This window comes from Hetaerina americana, unplaced genomic scaffold (assembly GCF_022747635.1).
Source record: "Hetaerina americana unplaced genomic scaffold, ioHetAmer1.1.p SCAF_2, whole genome shotgun sequence".
Taxonomy (NCBI): Eukaryota; Metazoa; Arthropoda; class Insecta; order Odonata; family Calopterygidae; genus Hetaerina; species Hetaerina americana.
This window is the reverse complement of record NW_027286763.1, coordinates 60,423,623-60,446,480: the sequence shown is the minus strand read 5'-3', so window position 1 is coordinate 60,446,480 and position 22,858 is coordinate 60,423,623. Positions and strand designations below refer to the sequence as shown.

At 39.8% G+C, this 22,858-nt stretch overlaps 1 protein-coding gene across 9 annotated transcripts in view; it reads right to left on the bottom strand.

Moving 5' to 3' along the window:
* Window positions 1-5,884: 5,884 nt before the first annotated feature.
* The window catches only part of LOC139687525 (uncharacterized), a 585,660-nt gene continuing 568,686 nt past the window's right edge, over window positions 5,885-22,858 (bottom strand). For 4 of the 9 annotated variants that reach the window (XM_071584720.1, XM_071584721.1, XM_071584719.1 and 1 more), the window contains one exon: window positions 6,013-6,438. Coding sequence is in view for 1 of the 9 variants with exons in the window: in XM_071584718.1 (XP_071440819.1) it covers window positions 6,412-6,438 (27 nt within the window). In the remaining 8 variants the exon portion in view is untranslated. Of the gene's footprint in view, window positions 6,439-22,858 lie in introns of all 9 variants that reach the window. The other 5 variants (XR_011700643.1, XM_071584718.1, XR_011700642.1 and 2 more) reach the window with 5 other exon arrangements.

Here is a 22,858-nt window from a genome sequence, read left to right as displayed (position 1 = left end):
AAGTCATTAAGAGCAGAAGAATGCTTTTCATGCTACGAGCGCGAATGCTGGAATAACTGGGAGGTCGTGAACCGACAGTTCATACGCCTCCTTTTCTCTCGTTCTTGAGGGTTCGAGGTAGCGAGAGAACCCAGACAGGAGGGTCTGCTGAGCCTTCGGGCGAACCACTGGTCCAGACGATCCCGGACACGCCGTTCGCTGCCCCGCAGTCCAACGACCTTTCAAGATCGTGAAGGACGCGAATTTCGAGTAGGGTGGACGCTCGGGAGGACGGGGAAGGTTTTTTATGCCGGCGCACTGGAGCTGAATAAATCGGAGACCGGAACTCACGCAGAATACTTATTATTTCGATAAAAAACAGAAAGATGCACACGTTTCCCATGAATTAACCCTCACTTCGCTGCTACACGCTTGACAATACCTATATCTCACTCGTCACTTTATCTGAACCCCGTGTAAACTAGTATCTTATTGGGCAAAGGTGTGTGATTTTCATTAGACCAACAAGGAAAGCAACACGGATCCTGAATCAATTTTTATTTACATATTACAAATGTAATATGAAAAATATTAACAGGTTTATTTAACCCAGATTTATGGACGGAAAACACACTTTACGAGCTGAAATTACCGGTTAGCGGGCATTTTGCATGTAAATATCGATGATTTAAAATAATTTATTTTACTTTGTCTCCAATTTTACTTGGTTGGCCACACTCACAGTTCATCTGTTGCAGAGGTTATTTTTAGGAGTCCACGTAAATCATCAATTATTAAAATGAATTCTTAGGAATACTGAGTTTTGTTTTGAAATGTGTGTCGAATAGAATGACCGTGACATCTTGGATAACTTAAACTCTGAAATCTGTAAGCATTTAACAGAAGCATGAAAAAACACCATCAAAACTGCAACAAAAATGATACTACAAATAATTTACACCCGTTTCATCAAAAAAATCTAAAACATTCTCTTTCGGTAAATAGAAAACTATTTCATCGTCGCCCATAAATAAGCGAACTGAAAAACTTTACGTTTAGTTATGCTTATCGACGAAGAGGCATTGTTTCCGTCATTAACGAATAGTTGGTTAAGAATAAAACTCATCTAGTACATAGCTGCCAATCAAGTAAAATCCTTCTCGTCAATTGCGAAGTAAAAGGATAAAGGCAGTTAGTAGCAAAAGAAACTCGCCAGAGATCTCAAAATCGGGGAATAACTAGCGACAATGTTGACAGTACTCTACCACGTTAACGTAGGATTTATAATGGATGCTGAGGCTATACACTACCGTGCTCATAATAACGAACACGACACTAAATATCCATAAACCACATACCACAAATGACAACAACACATTCACTAGCCCTGCATTCTTTTCACCTTACTTAATTCCATCCGAAATACCAATTTTTTTTATTCCTCATCCACTTATTACCCTCGAATTTCTCCGGAAAGTCATCTCTTTTCCACTGTCACGCCTTATATTCATCGTTAATGGCAAGTGAAAGTGCGATTCCTCAAATGAAATGGTATTAGGGAAAAGCTAATTGAAAAAAAACACCAATAAAGAACGATTAAATATGGGACGCGATATTTAGATGAGCCTCATTGTCACAGCTTCAATTGAGACATGCGCATAACTATATCCCCACGCTTAAAGAAGGGAATGTACTCGACTTACCGCAGAACAATGTGGAACGATTAACATAGTTTGAACTCGTGAATATAGATTTTGGGACGAAAATTATTTTGAAGCGTTTGTATTGCATAATGAATACCGATGTATCTTTAAGTTGGATAGTACAAAACTTTAAAAACTATTTATTCTGTAGGAAATTTAATTAATGATACAATCATTGCTAACATTTACCTGCTTTTTGAATACTGGATGGTGTTTTAACACCTCTGTGACACGCACTCATGACGGGTTGCATGGTAGAGCTTACGATACAGTAAGGAATATTTTGAAGAATTTACAAGGAACTGAGAAACTGTACCCATATTTTGATATGCTGAAACCGTTTCTCCTAAATCAGAGAACACATACACTACAATTTGACTCATACATAAATTCCTACTGATGTATTTGCCATCCTATTTCGTATTATCTTTTTGAGTAAGCAATTTATATCAAAAAGTATCATTTTCATAACAATATGTCTTCTCTATTCTCAGAGAAATTCGTCAGAATATCTAGATGAATGATGACATGGACTCATATTTAACTGGAGAGAATAAAGTTCATGTCACTGTATATCGTTACAGCTTTATGTTACAACAGAACAAGAAGAGCACTAAGATCTGACGAGTACTCGTTTCTTTTGTAGCAAAAATAGAACATTTTATGATACGTATGAAGTAGTAATAGTTCTTTTTATGTAGCTATCATTAATGAGCATCTACTGTCAAACCATAGAGTAAATAATATATTTCATTAATCCATATTGGAGCAGTTTATCCATCTCGCAAGTGTTCGGGACAAATTTTGGAGTGAGTTATATTTTATACACTGTATTAATTTTCCACACCCATCTTCATTTGGCTTATCGTTTAATGAAGAAAAGAGGAAAAGAGACATCAATTAAACAGAATTCATAAGCACCCTTCAACAAGTCACAATTGATCTCTCAAAGAATTCAAATATCTCAATTACATTTTTGAAATTTTTACTTTACTAAAATTTCCACCAACGTACCTGGAACACAAATGAAATGCCCTTTACGGCCCTTCACATATTTATTTTGAAACACTGCGCGTACCAAATCATCTCAAATCCGTACCACGACGACGCAGATTTGGTCGCATTAATGCACACTCATTTATCCTTCTATATCATATTCGTGCTAACAAAATGTTATCTTAACATCAACCCTTTTGCTATGGTAGTTCCAAATGAGGGCGGTAGAGATGAGTTTACTTAGTCTGATAATTGTTAGAATCTGTTCAATACATGATTGTCTCTCCTCCGTAACAAAACGCATCGAATTAGTGCAATTGAACACTTGCAAAATGCCGACATAGAGGCGGTATGGTGAACTCTCATTACATCATCAAACAGGGAGTATCAAGATATATAAATGTATGTCTTTAAGTAGAGGTTTTCTATCTTTTACAATTGTTCGACTATGCCTACGGCTGCAAAGTTTCCTTATCAACAAATATGGCAATGTATGAGTTAAGAAAAAAGAAAATGTATTCAGATACTTACTATAAAGAGGAGGTATATGACTATAAACCTGAATAAATTGCCAGCTGGATCAATGACACCACAGCAAAACTGGATATGGAAGTCTTCCAATGACGTGCTTGTGTTTTAGAGGTCATTCTTATAAGTGCGACCTCGAGAATGATGGTTATAACTGCCAAAACAAAACATTCCTATGTTTATTTTAAAGGTTTCAGAATTATTCCACTCGGAAATTGTAAAAAGATATGGCTCTTAAGTTTCCACAATATTTGTACACGACAATTTAGAAATATAAATACCAACCAGGTCCAAGAACAACCATTCTTGCGATATAAAGCACATTTCAATATAGAACTTGGCACTGCGAACTACTGTAAATACCTACCTTAATCAAGTAGGCTATTGCTGATAATATTAATTCCATTTCCTGGTGATTCGATCGGTTTTGCTTTGAGAAATCCTGTTTTTGAATATTTTCAGCATGTAACTTTCATACATTGAAATTTCCTATACGTAGTTTAAACATCGCCATAAAAATTCTAAGGTGTCAGACAAAGCCTGGACTGAATTATATGACGACATTAAATAAAATATTAAAATGTTTGCATAGCTTAATAGTTTTTGCAAATTGAGTCATTAGAAAATACGTTTAAAAATCCATCACATATTAAATCCACCCCTAAGAAGCCATCCATATCTCGACAAAAATTCAAAGGGCTTTGATAATAATCGACAGAAGATATTGTTATCCCATCCATCCACATCCCAGTAACATCCACTCAATTAGCGGGTGTATTACATGTTGAAGAATCTTAAAAGAGGTCGGTCTCGGCTGATGTTAAATATTATTAAATGTACCCCATTCTTCCTCGAGTCTGGGCCTTTTCATTTGTAAAGAAGCTTCGTAGTAATTGCATTAATTATAGTAGCTATATTAAGACTCGGAAATTAAATAGCTTACATTTCATGATTTTCTGATAAATTCGATTCCCTTTTTAGAAAAATCTCCAGAGCTTGATACAGAGAAGTGGACAACAATTATGACGTCTTGAGCAAAAATAGATGAAGTACTAGGCATGAAAATTGGCGAAAAATTTTTTTTATAATAAAGATATTCTTTCCGAAGAAATAGGATAGCATAACATATTCATATACATGGAAATAACACTTATTCAGGGGTTTAAAGGCTAAGAGAAATTTTGTTTCAAAAGGAAAGCGATAATGAGGATGGTCGACGTAAGAGCCCCAAGTTCCACGTAATTATCTTCCAAATATTTAGGCATCAACTAACTCGTAAACAACATACCTACCTTTAGAGACTTTTACGTGAATGAGGCATCCTTAAAAACTTAGCAAATACTTTCTATTATACAGCCAGTTAGGAATAAAAAAAACGTTATATGATCTAAAACAAAAGAAATATTTCGGTGGGATGCACATATTTTGGCCAATCTGTACTTCAAATCTTCAGCAATTATGTATTACCACCTTAGAAATAGAAAGGGCCGAATCCAACAGTTCATCCGAGTGCTAATGATAACCGTATTCTGATTCACTTTTTAATCGAATCTCCAGCCCCGAAATCTTGAACTGGAGTTAACATTTTTTTTATCGAATCCTGAATCATTTCCTTTCCTTTATCATAGAATTTATATTTTTTCCTTTTAAAAAAATGGAATGGACTGAAGGCAGAATTCTGAATCAGTATGTAAATAAATATAATGATACATCCTTCGATAATTATCTTTTCCGGCGCTCTTATGTTGATTTCAATTTATAAAAAGGTAAAGGTGCCAACTGATTGCAATTGTAGAATTAAATTTAGTTATTTAAATACATTATATGCATCGTTTTGATCAACTTACTTTTACCGATGACAATCGCAACACTACAATCAAGAGGATAGTATTAATGCAGGGTAAATAAGAAAGCAGTCAAAGGATTAAACATCATTCATCAATGAAAACAACCCAAAGTTTAGTTTTCAGATCGTATATCCGCAACTGTGTCAACGTTGGTCGTGGTCAAAGTCGATATTGGAAAAGCGCGAAGCAGACTTTATTCTCACGAATCGAATACCTGATGATTTCCTTTTAGTTGATATAATCGAATTAGAACCATTAAATCTTGTAGACTCAATCGTAATTGCCCTGGTATCTACTCACTAACTGTGGTACTATGAGATTCCGAGCACAGCGACTCTTGGTTACGTATTTAATTTTGCATTCAGGATGTAAATGACTAATGTAAAATAACACACTAATAATGAAACTCGGCATTTTACATCAATCTGAAAACCAAAGGGCGCCTAACGGTGACCCATTATCAATAGATGCATCACGTACAAGTTAAAACTACCGTATATTATGCTAATGATAAAATTCATAACTAATTATTTGCCACATCACATATATACTCAATAGATCCTTCTCCTAGTCAAAAGTACATATGAAAGTATATTAATATCTTCCGAAGGGACAATGTCCAAGGGAAAATTCCCTCTCTAAGAGTAACAGTGAGTGATGATCTCGAGCATGATTTTAAATTACAGGTTCACTCACTTACTAGTCGACATTAATTCATTCTGTGTGATTAAAGGAATGAAAGCGGAACTTTTCCCATCAATATGATGTTTGTAAAAAAAAAGTCAAAATATCGCTCTACGATTCCAGCTCTTTTAATTTATTTTATTTATAACTCTGAAACATTCCAAAATGGAAAAGGAAATCGAACTTTTGTAACGGACACAACCAGTCAGCTAATCAGCCATAATTTATAAATAATACAATAGTGGCAGGAAGAGTCATACACGAGGGACATACCAAAAGGAAGTTTACAAGGCATGTTTCCAGGATGTGAATTTATTTTAAAAATAAACATCATCTGAACATCATGAATTTACAGCTAATCCACCATTGGATGTATTACGTAGTTCCCGATTCACACAATTCCTATGCCTCGGGATAATCTTTTTACATTTAACCCGAACTGTTCACTAAGTTTCATTTCACAGCCCTTTTGCCAACTTTGCACTCAAAAGCTTGTATCGGCGAAGGAAAGAGATGATAGTCACTTGGTCCGAGGCATACACCACATTCGATGAACTGCCAGAAAATACTGCTACATGACACGGGTGTTGCAGCGACTGCTGTATTCTTTTCCAGCAATGGCTGTCTATTTGAAGCAACCGTCCAGTTAGGCAGATATTCTTAACCAGCTGGTGTTACCCATCCCAAACGGCGCCACGATACTGGAGGGGAATAGAAGAAATTAAAAACTAGACACGTCGTTCACTCACATATGGACCAGTCGAGCACGTATATAATTAAGAGCACATGAGAGATTGATTATGACTTGCCACATCGAAGCAGAGATGCAAACGATTGCGGCGGCTAAACAAAAACAAGCTAATTTTTTTTTAAATCAAGTAGAGCACAAAATATACATAATTACTTCTGAGAACTGAGAGGGGAAATGTGCTTAACTGATCTCATTCAAAATACTCATATCAAAGTGACATCCACACGTTCGTATAATCAAGTCAAACAACTTCCATTGTACTTACACCATATGCAATTGTGTGGATAGATTAAATCGAATATTTCCACGAGAAACCGACAGAAATAAAAACCGCAGTTCAGTATTTCACTAGAATAACAGCACCAAAATTACACCAAATCCTAAGTACATCACGGCGATTATTACCTAAGCTACTACGGGACAACAATCAACATCAAATACTTTCTCTGGCGGGGCTTCAATCAGGAATTACGGGTGTTCGCAAACAATAACCTAGGTATTCTAACATGATTTACTAAAGGCTTTAAAATCGCTCAAATAATTAGAAGGTATTTAAAAAGGAAAAATAAGATTCCTATTTACCATTCCACTTATTTTATTTTTGGATCACCACACCTGTAAATTGAAATACGTACATGAACCGTCGATCAAAATCGTCGTCTATCACACTGCCATTACAAGAGATTATTAACATTAGCATTAATGGGAGAGGGAGGAAAAACGCAAAGGTCAGCAAGTAAAGAATAGATAATTTACAATAGGAGGATGAATGTGGACTCTCCATCGGCGGCAGTTAATAAATAAATAGATTAACCCAGGAGAGAGACCATTCCAGATGGGCACAACAGAAAAATGGGCGTGAAGGCATCTTTGTGGATTTCATGGAATATGCCAAGGGAAGCAACCTCACGAAACAGCCCCAGAGAGAGAGAGAGTGTGGTGAATCCCATTTGAGGAAATCATTTCGGCTCGCATATGCAAGTTACATGGATGCGGTATTGAACTTGGAAACGGCGTGGGTTCCAATACGTAAAATTTAGAGTCAATACCCTTTGGATACTATTTTTGAATATGTTGGGGTAACACAACATCCTGAATGAGAACTAACAAGATGGATACGGCCTCAAATCATCCCTGGTGATGAGCTATTTGCTGGGATACCATGCTTTTATCCTGAATCGATATCCTGGAAATGAAATGCCTACTACCATCTGCATACATTTTGAAATTCATTAACTCTTGTACAGTCCAGGATACTAAAAGTTCTAGAGAAAGTTCTATTCATGAGGAATGAGTAATGAAGCCATGACCACATAAGAATTAACAATTCATAAACTGTCTGCTACCACCTTTGTTAACTTGCACATTTGACATTGAGTGGTTATGGTTATGAGGAGGCATTTAAAAAATAATTGCAATCTGGTATATATTAAGCAAACTGTCGAAATTATATGCATGCCTATAAAACTCAACACCGTCCTCTCAAGCGAGTCTAGTCATAAGCAACGTTAGTATGTCCCGTGCCTACTTGTACTTAGGGTGGTGTAGAAATTGTTCACTAAAAAGATATCTATGGACAAAATATTTATTAAATACTGCTTACTAATCGAACCAAACACATCACAGTATACCACGTCTAAGGCAACTGTAATAGTTTTTTTAGGTACTCCTGGCATTTTTAAATGGGTTAACTAGCAATTACTACAGCACCTGAATTTATTGTGTAAATGATGTATTTTAAATCAAGCAAATCTATTCTAACCATTCTCAGACTATCTTCCTCTCATATAAAGCTTTATCTCCCTATATTTTTTGACTTTGTTGGCCTAATATATACATACCCCCATTCTCTTCTCTACATTGCCTCTCTTCTAAACATTATCTCAACCATCCTTCAACAACCCACTCAAACGCCAACCTACCTCTCAAAATCTCACGATCCCTTTTTTGTGCCTCTGCATTTAATCCGTCGGCGTTCCCCATCTCCCAATGAAGATAGAACTTTTGTTTCCCCATGCTCTTTATTTAAAACTAATCCTTCAAATCCAAGTTGGTCCACTTAAAATTCATGGGACCAACGATATGCTGTTTCTAGACTCAGAGACTTATAATACAAAGTGTGTTGGTTATCCAACGGGCCAAAAACATAACTCGAAGCCTTTTTCAGTTATAGGGTTGGATAACCATACGCGTCAAATGGTCAACATAGAAGCGCCACCTCGGGAAGAACCTTCACGCTATGAATATAATCAACAGCCAATTAAATGACCCCCGAAGCAAAATAATCATTGAAAATTTATGAAAAACTAAATAGTAAAGCAACTTTTTCGAACACTAATCACGCAGCAACAATATTGCTAATGCATTGAAGGGGAAATACAGAGAGTCAAGCTTTGAGACGGTCTCTTGAAAAGTTGCCAAGGATAGAGGAAACATCATATTTCTCAATCGAGTCGAAACATCAGCGGGATAACAAGAAAAACACTTGTTTCACGATTAAAATCGAGAATCAATTGTAGGCGGAAACAATGCCCCTCCTAGATAAATGGGATCACCCAGAGGCGATGAATGTATCACCATGAAGACCCATTCTCATACAATCGCGTAACATATCCGCAGAGGACCCGCATCAGGGTTTACCAATTCGTTTTGCACGTTTTTTCTTACTCCAGCTTAATCAACCTATGAGTCAGCATTGAAGTCCTTTTCGTCCTAGGGTGAAAAATAATCCCGAACTGTAATGATAGCTGAGTGTAAAAAGTAGAAAAAAAGTGTGGGTGTTATGAGTGCGATTAACGCACCGGGATCCGAAGCGCGGAGCAGCAACACCCCTCTATTCCCCACTCTTCCCCGGCGTATGAAATTGGGCACCGCACCGGAGGCGTGGCCCACCGAGGAGAAATTGAACCGAACGGAAAGAGGGGGAGGAAATATTATACTCCATGGGATGGATCACTGCGACGGGGAGAGGGTGGAAGTGGCACAGGGTTTCTGGGGGTGACGGGAGAGGATTGGGGGGTGCGGGAGAGACAGAGGGAGGGTTTGCAGGGGACGCCGTGTTTGAAGAGGTGATATGGGATGAGAAGCCTAATGGGGGAGAGGAGGGAAAGGGGGGCGCCTTTCGAGGCGAGTGAGGGGAGAGGACGGGATGGTGGGTGGCGGTGAGCCGAAATACGCGGCGGGGGAAAGTGAGGGATGCCGACAAACGGAGAGGAGCGTTTTAAGTGGATTGGGGCGACGGAGGTAAAGGACTTGTTTGTGTAGCGGGGAAAGGGGGGGGAAGGAAAGAAAAGATGAGAGGGGGTGGGCTGAGGAGGGTTTTCGTGTGCCGGATGGAATGGGTTAGGGGACATGGAACTACCAATTGCGTCAATTATACCACAAATCCACTCCGCGTGATCCGACGAGCCAGCCCAATCTACAGACAGACCCTCCTCATTACTTACACCATGGGGCTAAATGAAAAACGAGCTGCAGGGATTTTGAAGGGTTCGTGTGCGGCAAGCGAGCGTTAGCTATCACGACCAGCAGTATTTCTTTTAACTGTTCCATCAATCAAAATAGCCCACGGGGTCGAATTGCCCACATGGCAGGGCATTAAGTGAATTTCAAATAGTTAAGTGATCTCACTGAAAAAGATGTCCTGAAATGCAAATAGTTATAATAAATTAGAGAATCATTATATTGAACACGAATGCATGTCCAAAGCTCATCACACTTTGAAAGATTGTGACTGGGTGTAATATAACGGAGGGACAAAAAGGAGAGGGGGCATAAAACACGCGTAAAAATTAAGGAATAGCAGCCATACATGGAGGATATCGTGAACGAGTATGTCGAGCACATATAAACTCATGAAACGTGTTCAACGAAACAAGTTAAATGAACCAACATCAACCACAGTTGAATCGTTTATTTCTTACTTAGAACAGGAATAATATAGGAAATTATAAGAAAAGGCATTATACAAACGGTGAGATCATTCACAACAAAAAGTTAAGGCCCTATCATTAGTCTTAAATTGCATAATGGCCCACTCTGTTATTAAAGTAAACAAGGCAGTTCTCGATGGACACACTGTCATTAGGAGTATGGATTTTTCGTTTCCCTTCCGCTTTCGCCAACGAGCTAAGAATTCAACGATGAAGCATGATGTCGTAACGCAAGTACGAAAAGATTTCAGGCGTAGAATTAAATATTTCTCCCTCTGGTAACTAAAAGCTCATTCAATTCGGTATCATAAGTATCCCTCCTCAAGAATCTTCATTTTATTCACCCGAGAGGAACTTTCTGCTCAAGATAAAATTCTTTTTGGAGTGTCTACGGAATTAACCAAATAACGTACGACCGGTCTATCCCATGACAAATCAGGCAAAGAAATTCGAGTTTGCCTCAGAGTTAATTAGTGCGAATTAATAGATTACCGGTCATGAGTTTAGTTTCAAAATTAAAAGTGCATGACCATCAACTACCGTTTAATATGAATTTTTCTAAAGGAAATCATAGGTGAGCATGGTTTCAGTCACAAAGAATGGGATTTATAGGTGTAAGCGTAACACATGGAAATATTGAACGACTTGGGCAGGGAAGTATCACAGATATTCATCGTTGCCTTGCCACGCCACTCAATGCAAGAAAGAAGCCTCGTTTTAAGAGTGATGACAATTATAATCTTCTATACATTAATCGGTTGACTAAATGTAGTTTCTAGCCTGAATGCATTCAAAGTTTGCGTTTGAGGTTATTGATGCAATTAATGAAAGAGGGAGATGAAATTTCAAGATTAGCTAATACTTTGTCACTAATTTAGCATCATTGCAGCGCGCATGCTTTTAGTTTTAGATCATTTACTTAGATTGGTCCACGGTTAAAAGAATAACGAATGGTGGACTAAATGGATGCACACTTGAGTACTTTGGTAACAGTGCACGCCCGGTTATAAATAATAAAAAGCAAAATAATATCGTTTCGGTTTTACTCGGATTTTAGACTCAAGATCTTTCCTAAGGCTCTTATTATCACATAATTTTTTTAACCTCTGATAGTATAGTGTTTAGAATGATTATGTCTCGGAATGATTCCTCAATTTTGCCAATATATCATGCACCATTTAACTAGTAATTATTCAGAGAAAGACCGAAATATAGGTTGGGGAACAATTTAATGGGTGGAAAAAAGACTTGCCCCAAGACTAGAAAAAATACTGGAAGAGGTAGTCTCAGTAGCCACTTCATGGGATAATCAGTTGACAAAGTTACCTAATCACAACAGATAAATACGATTTTACGAGTCATAATGATTTCGTATCATTTACAATTCCTAAGGGAAGCATACATTCATACCGGTAAGAAAAAAAAATTAGTCTGATGGAATATAATTGTTTCTCATCTGTCACAGAACCCTATACACCAAAAGGTCGGTTTCGGCTACTGAAACTCAGAAGCTTGTCCGAAGTAATCGAAACAAGTAATAAAAAAGCAACCAAGAAAAACTTGATCACGTCATTATTTTGCTCGATTAAATAAAAGCGCCCAAAAATTTTTTTTATAGCTACTGATTTGTCGTTTCTGATATTATAGCGCAAAACGCAGCAGACTTAAAATGGATGACAACCAGTAACTCCCACTTAAAGTTAAAGAAATAACATTTTTCATTAACCCCTCTCTTATGCCGACGCAAGAAAGTTTGAAGAGACCGAATTCCCCTGGCTGAACAAAAATAATTGTTTAAAAACATATATTTTTTAAATCGATCACGTAACTATATGGTCATACTCTGGGAGTAGTAACCTCAATTATACAACATATATTGTACAGATAAGTTGTAACGTCGAGAGGTTTGAGTTATACCGACCGATGTTGTGATCAGTTAAAGCTATTCTCCCAAACATTTGAGTACAGCGCAGTCCTGGAATCGGTTGAAAACGTCCACATTTTGCCAACTATAGTACGTAAATATTATAATACCCCCATTTATATAATGAAGCAGCTTTAAGGATGTTTGCCAACAATCAATCTGTACCACTAAAGTTCTACTAGGAAATAGAATTTTGAAGGAATCGCTAGCAACCCTAAACACACAGTCATATTACAGACTAAATCAGTGATGCATGCTCAATAAGGATGTCATGCGAACACATCTCTTCACACTTAGGGCCAACAAACAATGACAATGCGGCTTAAATAGTTTAAGTAAAATCACGTGAAAATTTTTTATTAAATGGCCGGCTAAGCGAAAGTTTGCGATCGATTACAAATTCACCTAAGCTTAAGATATTATGCAACTAAAAGTGGTTTATATAGAGTCGAAGCTTTTTATTCTCATCAGTTTGAAAGGGTGTAAAACTGAAACTGTAGATACCCTTTTTTCATAATGAATTAATGGCCTGAAATGACCACGAGTTGGAACTAAAGTCAAAATAGAAATGAGCTAAAGCATAATTTGCAAAGTGACCCATTTACTTGCACACATACTCGCACATACTAGCCAACGAATTTAGATACAGACACACTACATATATTGGTGATTTTAAGTCATTATACAAAAACAGAGGCATTGGATGCTCATAATTTAATTCTAAATGAAGTTCTACTATCGATAAAAATCAACCAATGAATTGAAATTCAATGCCGGGATCCAAACTTATGTGAGCGTAAAACGAACGTGCCTACAGCCGTAAAACAATGGAAAACGAAATAGCCAAGCCATTCAAGTTTCCGGCCTTGCCTATTTCGTTTTTCCATTCAAAATTATGTTTGCACCACGAAAAACATTGGAAACATTCTGCAGTACATTTTTCCGTAATGAATTTCTCTTAAAAGCCAGTAATTCACATCTAGCTGGTACGGAAAGAGTCCATCCAATTTCATCACCCAATAGAGGACAGAAAAACAAACACATCTTTCATGGTTCCAAGCTGGATTCCCAAAAAGATTTCTGCAAGAATTATTCAGAATTATTGTCACAAAAATTCGCCTCCGACAAAAGCAGATTCAAATCGGCGCAAAGCAAAAAAAAAAAGAACAGAGAGGAAAAAACCAAAAGGGGGAAATGCGAATGGGACTACCTCACTCGACTCGACTTCAAAAGGTTCTAACCATGCGAAAGAAATCAACCCCGAGGGCGAGAAAGAGAGAAGAATGATGGGGGTTGAGAGAGGGAGGTCGGAGCGAGAGAGAGAGGGAACGCGAGAAAGAGAGATACTCGCGAAGACATGCTTTTGATGAAACAATGTCTCTTTTTGATGCTGTGGAGGGGCGAGAAGATGACGGGTGAGAGGCACGAGGAGGAGGCAGAGGAGGACAGGGACGGAGGGGGGCGAGGTGGGCAACGCCTCAGGGACAAGGACTTGGTCCCATCCACTTACTCCCACCGTCTCCAACCCGCTCTTCTTCACCACCCTCCCCCGCTCTTTTGACATCCTCCGCTAGACTCTCTCGAACCACTGGAGTTTTGGGGAGGGGTGGGAGCTGGTGAGATGGTGGACGACCAAATGGGGCATGGGGGGAATACAGGGGGAAGAAGGACAACGGAATAGGAGGATAGTGAAGGAGGAGGTTTGGATGCGGATGGGAAATTTGTGGAGGGGGAGGAGAGAGAGAGGGCCTAGAGGCGGCTTGAAACGGACGGACCCCCAGACTTTCGGCCACAGAATCAATACGGGCCGCCGCCCTCAGGACGGGGTCACGCCTGCTCAGGGGCCACAACGCCGCCGCCACCTCCTCCTCCTCCTTTCCCCCCCTCTCGCTCCCCGCCGCCCCATTCCCCCGGCCTTCCCTTCGCCCCCATCAACCCTCCCCTGAGCTTGGTCCCCCCACACCCGAAAATCCTTGGTGCTCATTCGGCAGCCTAGTGGGCACCAGACACGCTCCGTCTGAGCGCATGCATTGCCTCCGACGAGGCTTCAAAAGGACTCGACGGAGGGGAAAAGAAAGGGGATTATTTCGCACCTAAGTCCCAAATTTTTTTCTCCAAGTATACAAATTCAATGAAACCTATTCACATCGTTCTGATGCTCTGAAATTTTTTTGAAGGAGGAGTGCAACTTTTTCCGATAAGTTGTTTCCAGGCAAGCTGACTGCGGCGAATTTCTTTGAAGTTCTTCGGTATCTTATCACCAAAGATCTTCTCCCTTTTAAAATCTTGAGGGGAAATACAATTGCAAAGCCATAAGTGTATCCTTCATTTCCAAAATGGGATTCCAAGTTGTATGTGGAAAAGTCTGACGTCATACGATGGATAAAATACCAAAACAACTTGACTGAAATATGGAAAACTAGTTTCTTAATGTATGCATTCTGTATGTATTCATGGAGCATATAATTCAATGGAATGAATCAAACCAATAGAGCAAAAACATGACCACAAAAATTTTATCTGCACTCAATGGAGCCATTGATATAAAGATATCTACTGACGGTCGTTATATGATTTCTGTAAATTTAACTTCCAAATATCTCCATATTCGTTATGTTATCCCATCATTACGTCCTCTTGGTTATTTTTTATATTAATACCCCGGAATGAAAGGAAGTATGAAATCGGTTATTCTAACAATTAAAAAATACCACAAACACATTAATCATACCGTATATCGATTTGGTAGGTGATAGTAGAGTTCACCCTGTACCAAGAACTACACGGGATGTGGAATTCGCACATCAGGGTAGGGGGGCCAGTTCCTTTTCCTGTACCGGTTATGGTTTTCCAGGAAGATCTGGTGTCAGAAAAATCACATAGCTTGGGTGGTGCCTAGAGAGGGACGCCATGGAATCGAACTTGGGTCTTCCGGTCAGTAGGTCAACTCTCTACACCTGGACTACCGCCAACCTTCTTCAAGCCATTATTACGTGAACATTTATGAATGCCTAATCCTTTAAATCCGCTGTTAAAATTTAGCGACATTTTTAATTATCAAATTGCAATTTTTTTAGTGATCTAAATATCGGCAGGTCACTGCCATTTTCAACTCTACTATCTCCCGCATGTATATTCCCATAGCTGAAGGAGAGGAGGGGATAAAGTGAGGAGAGTGTGGAGAAACACAGCACGGGGGAAAATGTTGATACCCTTGCCCATTATAATTAGTGGCTTGCCTCAAAATTCTGAAGGGAGAGAGATGGCAGGAGATGGGAACGGAACTTGAAAATTATGGCCGTTCGACGTATCATTGGGGCTAATAAAGTATCGAACAGATCTAAAATCTGACCTTTCCTTGTAATCACATCACGTGAGAATAAAAAGTATCACTCTTATCACGGGATTAAACTGTTTATTTTAATCAAGCTTCTAGAAAAAAATGAGCATACCACGTCAGCGAAAGCACTTTCATCTGCAGACACACGTGCTAACGTTACCACCGGTTTGGTTAATATTAGTCGCATAATCTATAAAAATAGGATGTCCAAGAACCTCTTCAATGGACACAAGCATAATGTTACATAAAAATGCAGCAGTAACGTCTTAGAAGATGTGCTTCTAGTTAATTTCCTAATATCTGTAAATGCGGGAGAAAAACCTTCCAAAATGTAGAGGCAAATATTTTTACATGTGATCACACTTGTCTGATTTAAGGTATAACTTAAGTGATAAAAAAGGTTTACAAAAGACTTGTATTTTCAATAAACCTAGTTTAAGTTAACCTTCTGACTTACAAACGATATTATTTCAATTACGGAAAGTCTCCACGAAGTAAAAACCTAAAATATCCACCTCCAACCTTTTCACCGGCACAAAATCTTTAATCTAAATACAGGAATCTTATAAAACGTGGATGAACTAGCTTTGGTGAAAATAAGGGTGCAATAGGGTATGTCGGGTCAATATGAAATGAGATCAAGAACATTAAAAATGTTTGGATGCTTATTTCCAGTTACTTCAAAGCGCTTTTCCGGCGGCTACTTAAGGACGGTCAAAACAAGCACTGAAGAGGTAAAGATTGGAGCCCATGGATTTGTCCAACATGAATTACAGCGAGGGGTGTGAAAAAGGGGTGACTGAAAGAATGAAAATGGGGGCAGCGAGGTCCCGTGTCTGACGCAATCGCTGTTAGAGGGAATAATAAGGGGACCTGGGAATAATGAAAGGGATCACAGAAGCCGAAACACACCTACGAGTAAGCAAGCCACGCAACATCACCTGCTGCTACCACTTTTACCCACCGGATGCCGAAAATAGCGGGGCAAACTCCTTGACTCATTCAGCACTGAAAATATTCACTAGCATGGCCATCACGCCATAATAAGGTGCTCTGCATTCAAAGTTCTTCGCAAGACAAATCGCAGCACAAATTATTACACACGCACAAAGATCCTATGTTACGCGACGTGATACGGCCATTTCTATGAGCCGCCTGCAAGGAAATGGTAATACCAAAAAAAAACGTGTTTTGCTTCAGACATGGGCCATTCTCAATCGCAAATTTTGACCGATTTTCTTTAATGATAGTATTGTTAGGAAAAGGGTACCTCAAATACTGCCTCTTTCGCGTGGCTTCGCCCGCAGGGAGACAAAAATGTGTGGCTGGCTAGCCCATATCCCAACCCCTGGTTGGGCGAATTATCTAGCCGCTGTTAAGGCTGCCGCATTGTGGAAAAATTAACCCCTTAGAATAATTGAATAATGGCCGTCTTCCCCTCGGTGCCAAGCTACCTCCTCTTCGTGACCACTCGGGAAATAAGGGGTCCTCGGAGCGTCCGTAACGTCAATCAGGCACCGAAAGTCATCTTTCGGATACGGGTAGATTCGACTCCCCCAATGAGGAAGTCACGCGCGTTGGTTATAAGAGAGACGGTTTTCGGAGTGGCTGGCAGAACAAGTAAGTACCACGTGCGTAGATTTCCAGGATGTAATCGGGCGTGGATCGCGGATATGCGCTCTAATTAAGAACCTCTCCGCTTCGGCATAACACCCAGCGCACTAGAGATCCCTCTCGCCCCACCGAAGGCACGAGTAGGACTAACTTCAATTTAAACAACACATAAGAAACGAAAACGAATTCGCATGCAGTATTGGAGGAAGCTTCGGACAGCAATGAACGGAACCGTAACTCGGGATCGTTATTGGTTGGCGCGTCGACGAAAAAGAACAAAATTGGCCAGCGACAATGGACAATTCCAGCCGTATTCTTTTTTTTTCGTAGCCCTCCCCCCATTGGAAAAGATAACACGGAGGAAGGGATGAGCTCCCGTCCCTAGCCGACCGCCTCGGACGGGCGTGGCGCTGTTTTGAATGGTAAAAAAATGAATAAAAAGTTCTGGCCAACAACGAACGGAAGGTTCGCTGTCTGTGGGCGGGAAGAGTGGGGTGAGGATAAAGGGAACGGGATAGAGAAAGAGAGCGTGGGGAGAGATGGAAATGGAGAAAAAGGGGAGAGAAGAGAGGGAGAGAGAGACAGGAGTGTGTGTGTGGCCTGGGCGGGGCAGTACCCGAAGCGGAAATGGTGAAAGAGGAGGGGGGCACAGGGATAGAGGGGAAGGGTGGGGGGGGGGGATGTGAAACGAAAAAGGGGATCGAAAAGGGCCAGGGTGGATGGGGTGCGTGTGAAAAAAGAGAGGGGGAGAGAGGAAGAGGGGCACAGGATGGAAGAAACAGTCGACAGTGAAAAGGGGGGCAGGGTGGGAGGCAAGGTACATGCCCCGCGGCTCACGATGCGAGCCACAAACACTCTTTTCGAACAATGCTCGCCCACTTGAAACGGACCTTAAACCGCCTTTCGCCCTTTGAGCAAGCAGCCTCTCACTTGACGCTACAACGAGATGCGACCCCCTCCCTACTCTTCAATTCATTCAAGCAATGGGCCTTATTAATAAAAAAGAGTGCATTCATTCAAACGGGCATTTCATTTCGAGACTCGGGAGCTTTGGGGGTGTAGGGGTGGGGCGCGTAGGCGCGGAAGAGGAGAGGAGAAATAAGCGGAGGGTGGGCGGGAGGAACCTTAAGAGCTTAACTTAACTGGTATTTGGCCAATGCGGCTCATCTCTTTCTTCTGGCTATGCGTGCCACGAAACGCACTGTTCCTTTCCTGTATGGTGTTGTATGAATTCTAACCCACTGTCTTTTCCTCTTGTGTGTGGTGTATTTCTCCTTTGGTGGGCGAAACAGCCCCCTGACGCCATCTCTTTGCTAAAGAATCGGGGCGCTTGGCGACATATTAGACCCACGGATCTCAGTGTAAATTATGTTTCCTCGATAGCTCAAGTGGTTAAGAGCATCCGCCCGGCAAGTGGAAAGATCCGAGGTTCGAATCCCGGTCAAGGAAATATTTTTCCTCTTGTGATCCGTTCGATTCCGCCTTCCCCACCTCTATTGTGTTCGTCCTTTATGTGTGTTCCTATCCCTTTTCCTTATATCTGTTTCTGTATATATGAGTATTTATTCGCCGTTTGGCGGGATTTCGTGTTTGAATGTGTGTGTATATATATATATATATATATATATATATATATATATATATATATATATATATATATATAATATATATATATATATATATATATATATATATATATATATATAATATATATATATATATATATATATATATAATATATATATATATATATATATATATATATATATATATATGTATATATATATATATATATATATATAACAATCACTCCGAGGTGCGATACATCACTTGAAATTCGGAAGACCAATCACAAGCAGTACCTAGTTTATTATTATGCGATTTCTCATAAACTGAATGTTGATATCAATAATGAGTGCTTATAATGGAATCAACTGACTTAAGTCCACATTAGTAATAATTTTGCTTTCCCAAAATACGAGGGTCATCCGGAAAGTAGTACCCGTTCGTGAAATAAAGACACAAAAGTAAATATTAACAAACATAAAAAATTTTATTTGAAAGAGGATACTTTAAACTACTTCTCAACATAATCTCCAAGCAAATTAAGGCATTTGTCATAACGTGTGACAAGTTTCTGTATTCCTGCTGCATAGTCCTTCGCCGCCAGCTCATTGAGATACGCGAGGGACCCATCTTGCACAAATTTTTGCATAATGCAGATGGTGTTTAACAATTTCATGAACAATTGTTCGAGAAACATTGGGAAAATGCTCACAGATGTCATCAATTGTGACGCGCCGATCGTTCCTCACGAATTGGCGATGAATATCACATGGGCGAACGTTTCTTGCATTGAGGAATTTAATCACTGCCCTCACTTCACAACTGGCGGCGTTCTCAATTTTTTTAAACATTGTAAACAATCACAGAAACAACACAGGCAATGCTAGCGTCACGCAACTTGGCTCAGAGAAGGCAGACAAGCCACTGAAGCTATCTGACCTCGTCCAGCGGCTACTCGCGTCGTCAGCACTTCATGCGGCACGAACGGGTACTACTTTCCGGATGACCCTCGTATGTCTCTCTTATTTTCCCTACTGCACTGTGTTTTCTCTGCCCCAATTTCTCCCAAAGATCATGAAACGAATTGCATTTGCTCATATAAAGTTTACATTATTGGTAATGTCGAATGTTACACTATTTCCCTTAATACTTTCTGCACATATTTCCTTCGTCCATTTGCCATTGTATTCAAGTCTCTCCGATACAATACCCAGCAAATCCATAGAAATCAAAAGCTTACTTGAAAGAAAGTTTTCGCGATAATAGAATAAGAGCAAGAAGTTGTGCCTGCTTTAATGGTCACTCTTTGTTCCAAAAATGTTATCCTTTCACTGTCATTATATTGTACGTATGTTTCTAAATTTAGAGTCACGTGCATTACAATGATTACTATTAAACAGTTATTCTAGTCATGCGTGAATGATTTCACGATGACCTTTCAATCATTAGAATTTACGAAGTGTCACCTTAAGCAACAGATGCGTTCTTATCTGACCTAGATTTAAGTACACCTTTTCTCCGCTAATTATCACACCCATAACTGCTAAAATTACTCTTTTCCTTACACCATGCATGTAGGAAGAGATGTTTGAAATGAATATATCGTATGAAATTTTTTGAAGATCGTTCACCCAAAAAATGTGAAGATCACAGTTGTTGCAGCTGCCCGACACTCTAGACCATAAAGAAATGTGCAAGTTTTGACTTTGGAACCCTATTATAATTACGGGACCCTTATTGAACAGGGAAAGCTCAACCGCACAAAACTGTTAAGCTGATAACTAAGCACTTCGGGAGGGGTATTAGGCCGGGGAGCTAATCCCGAGTCACAACACAACCAACTTCACTGGGAAGGCCTCCTGCGTAAGCATGGAACGACGTCGTGGATCTTTTGCAACGCCATGAAGATTGGCTTCAATTGGCCCAGTTTATAAGTATTCCCTAATTCCGACATATCCCACTACCTCCTGGGATTATTAACACTAGGCCTAAGCCATGCCCTTCAAATAACTCGCCTTGTTCCAGAGAAAAATAGATATTTGGTAGCGGTCATAACTCTAAGACGAACTTTACTTACTTTCAACAAAATCTGCGACTTAGGAGAGAATTTGCGGAGACAGCAGACATTAGAATCATCTATATCTTATACAATACCCCGCGAGCCCCCAAAAAGCGTGTGGCGGAAATTGTTGGGAAGCCTGTCATCCATCCACAAATATTAGTACGTACATGTATTGGAATATATATATATATATATATATATATATATATATATATGTGTGTGTGTGTGTGTGTGTGTGTGTGTGTGTGTGTGTGTTAATATAAATACATAATACAAACATATACATACGCAAATTTTTTGCCTCAAAAACACTCGCTAAGCCACCAAACCAGTTGAAAATCCTCAAGCTGGTTTCGTACATAACTGACAAATTAAGAGTGGATTTTCACTTAGAAACACTTCTCCATCCAGTGGAACGCGCGTGCACTTCAGCGGGAAGGGGAAGGCAGGTCAGTGCGCAAGATCGATGGTCGCCGTGCCCATCAACTTCCTTCGAGAAATTTTTGGAGACGCAGAGACGCTCCGTGGCGATACGTGAAAGAAGCTACTCATCCCCTTCGATCCATCTCCACCCCTTCCGCCACTCTCCCTTCCGCGTGTCCCAAGAAGTGATTAATCAGCCCGAGTGAGACGACGGGCAAGGAGAGGAAGTGGTGGAATTCTGGGAAAAGAAGGGTGCAAGGAGGGAGATGGGCAACATGAGCACCATGGATTGAGAGAGTAATTTTGTGCGTCATCCCTAAAATTTCGGATTCAATTTATTTCCTCAAGCCTACGAACAGATCATCACAAGTTTTCATCAATATCTCAGCCATTTACTGCTTAGAGGACGATTATCGCAAATGCAGAAAAAATGAAGGCGCTTTCGTGAATGAAAGTCCTGATGCGCTAGCCAACTGAGGCGAAAATCTACCCGCTTGCCAGTTCCTACGACGCTGAAGCCTTACGCATTTCTCACACGATGGTTCGTAACAATGAATTCGCGGGCCACACTATCCGTCGACCCTTCTCGCTGCACTCCAGAACTAATGGTGAGAGTGACAATAAGTTGATCGTGTATTTGATCAACTTAAGTGATTTGTTATTAATATCGATTGGTACAATTAGTGGCTCTACAAGCATACCGTACTATTACCCATGCTTAAAAGGAACAAAAAACAATATCCCAACGCAGGATACACGCAAAGCCTGGGAATGATCCCTGTTCACTATTGGATTCCCGACATTTATGCGGAAATGGTTAACTGTCTATGTTGCAGAACATGAGATATGATTTTAAACAACCAACTGCTAATCTCAGAATACGACTAGTTGATGGCAAGTTATCATTATTTGAATACACCACGGTAGGGGGAGTTACTAGTTCGGTGAGATTTCAGGCTTACCTGTCGATAGAAGAGTTTATGAAGTTCGCGAATAACTCTACACAGTAGAAAAGAAAAGGAGACCCAAATCGCGGTAGGCATTTATAACAATTCATGGGAAAACCACGGCAGGTGCATACAACATTGGTAGAATAATGACGTAAAATTAGCTATGTGGATTCTCCGTTGTGCAAAACTGTAAGCAAAACCGGATAAAGGAGCTAATTTATAATGAGGCAGCGAAGAGATTTTTGGAGATCAGCCTTTAAGCGCGGGAACTACATTTGAAGAACGTCAAATCAATGCATCTCACAGTAAAAAGTCAATATTATATGTTTAGACAAGTCTGCCTATGCCATGAAGCAAAACCTATGAAAACTGTCTCATTTTTACCCAGAGTAAGAACATATAGTATGCCAAACACAAGAAGTCAATTTTAATATATACTACCAAAACCCTCATTAAAACTATGCAAAGAAGAGATCAAATGGCCATTTTCACTCAAACTTTCGGCAATAATATGTTTAAGATGCATTGTGCTCTTGGGTTAAGCTCACAGTTAATGAGA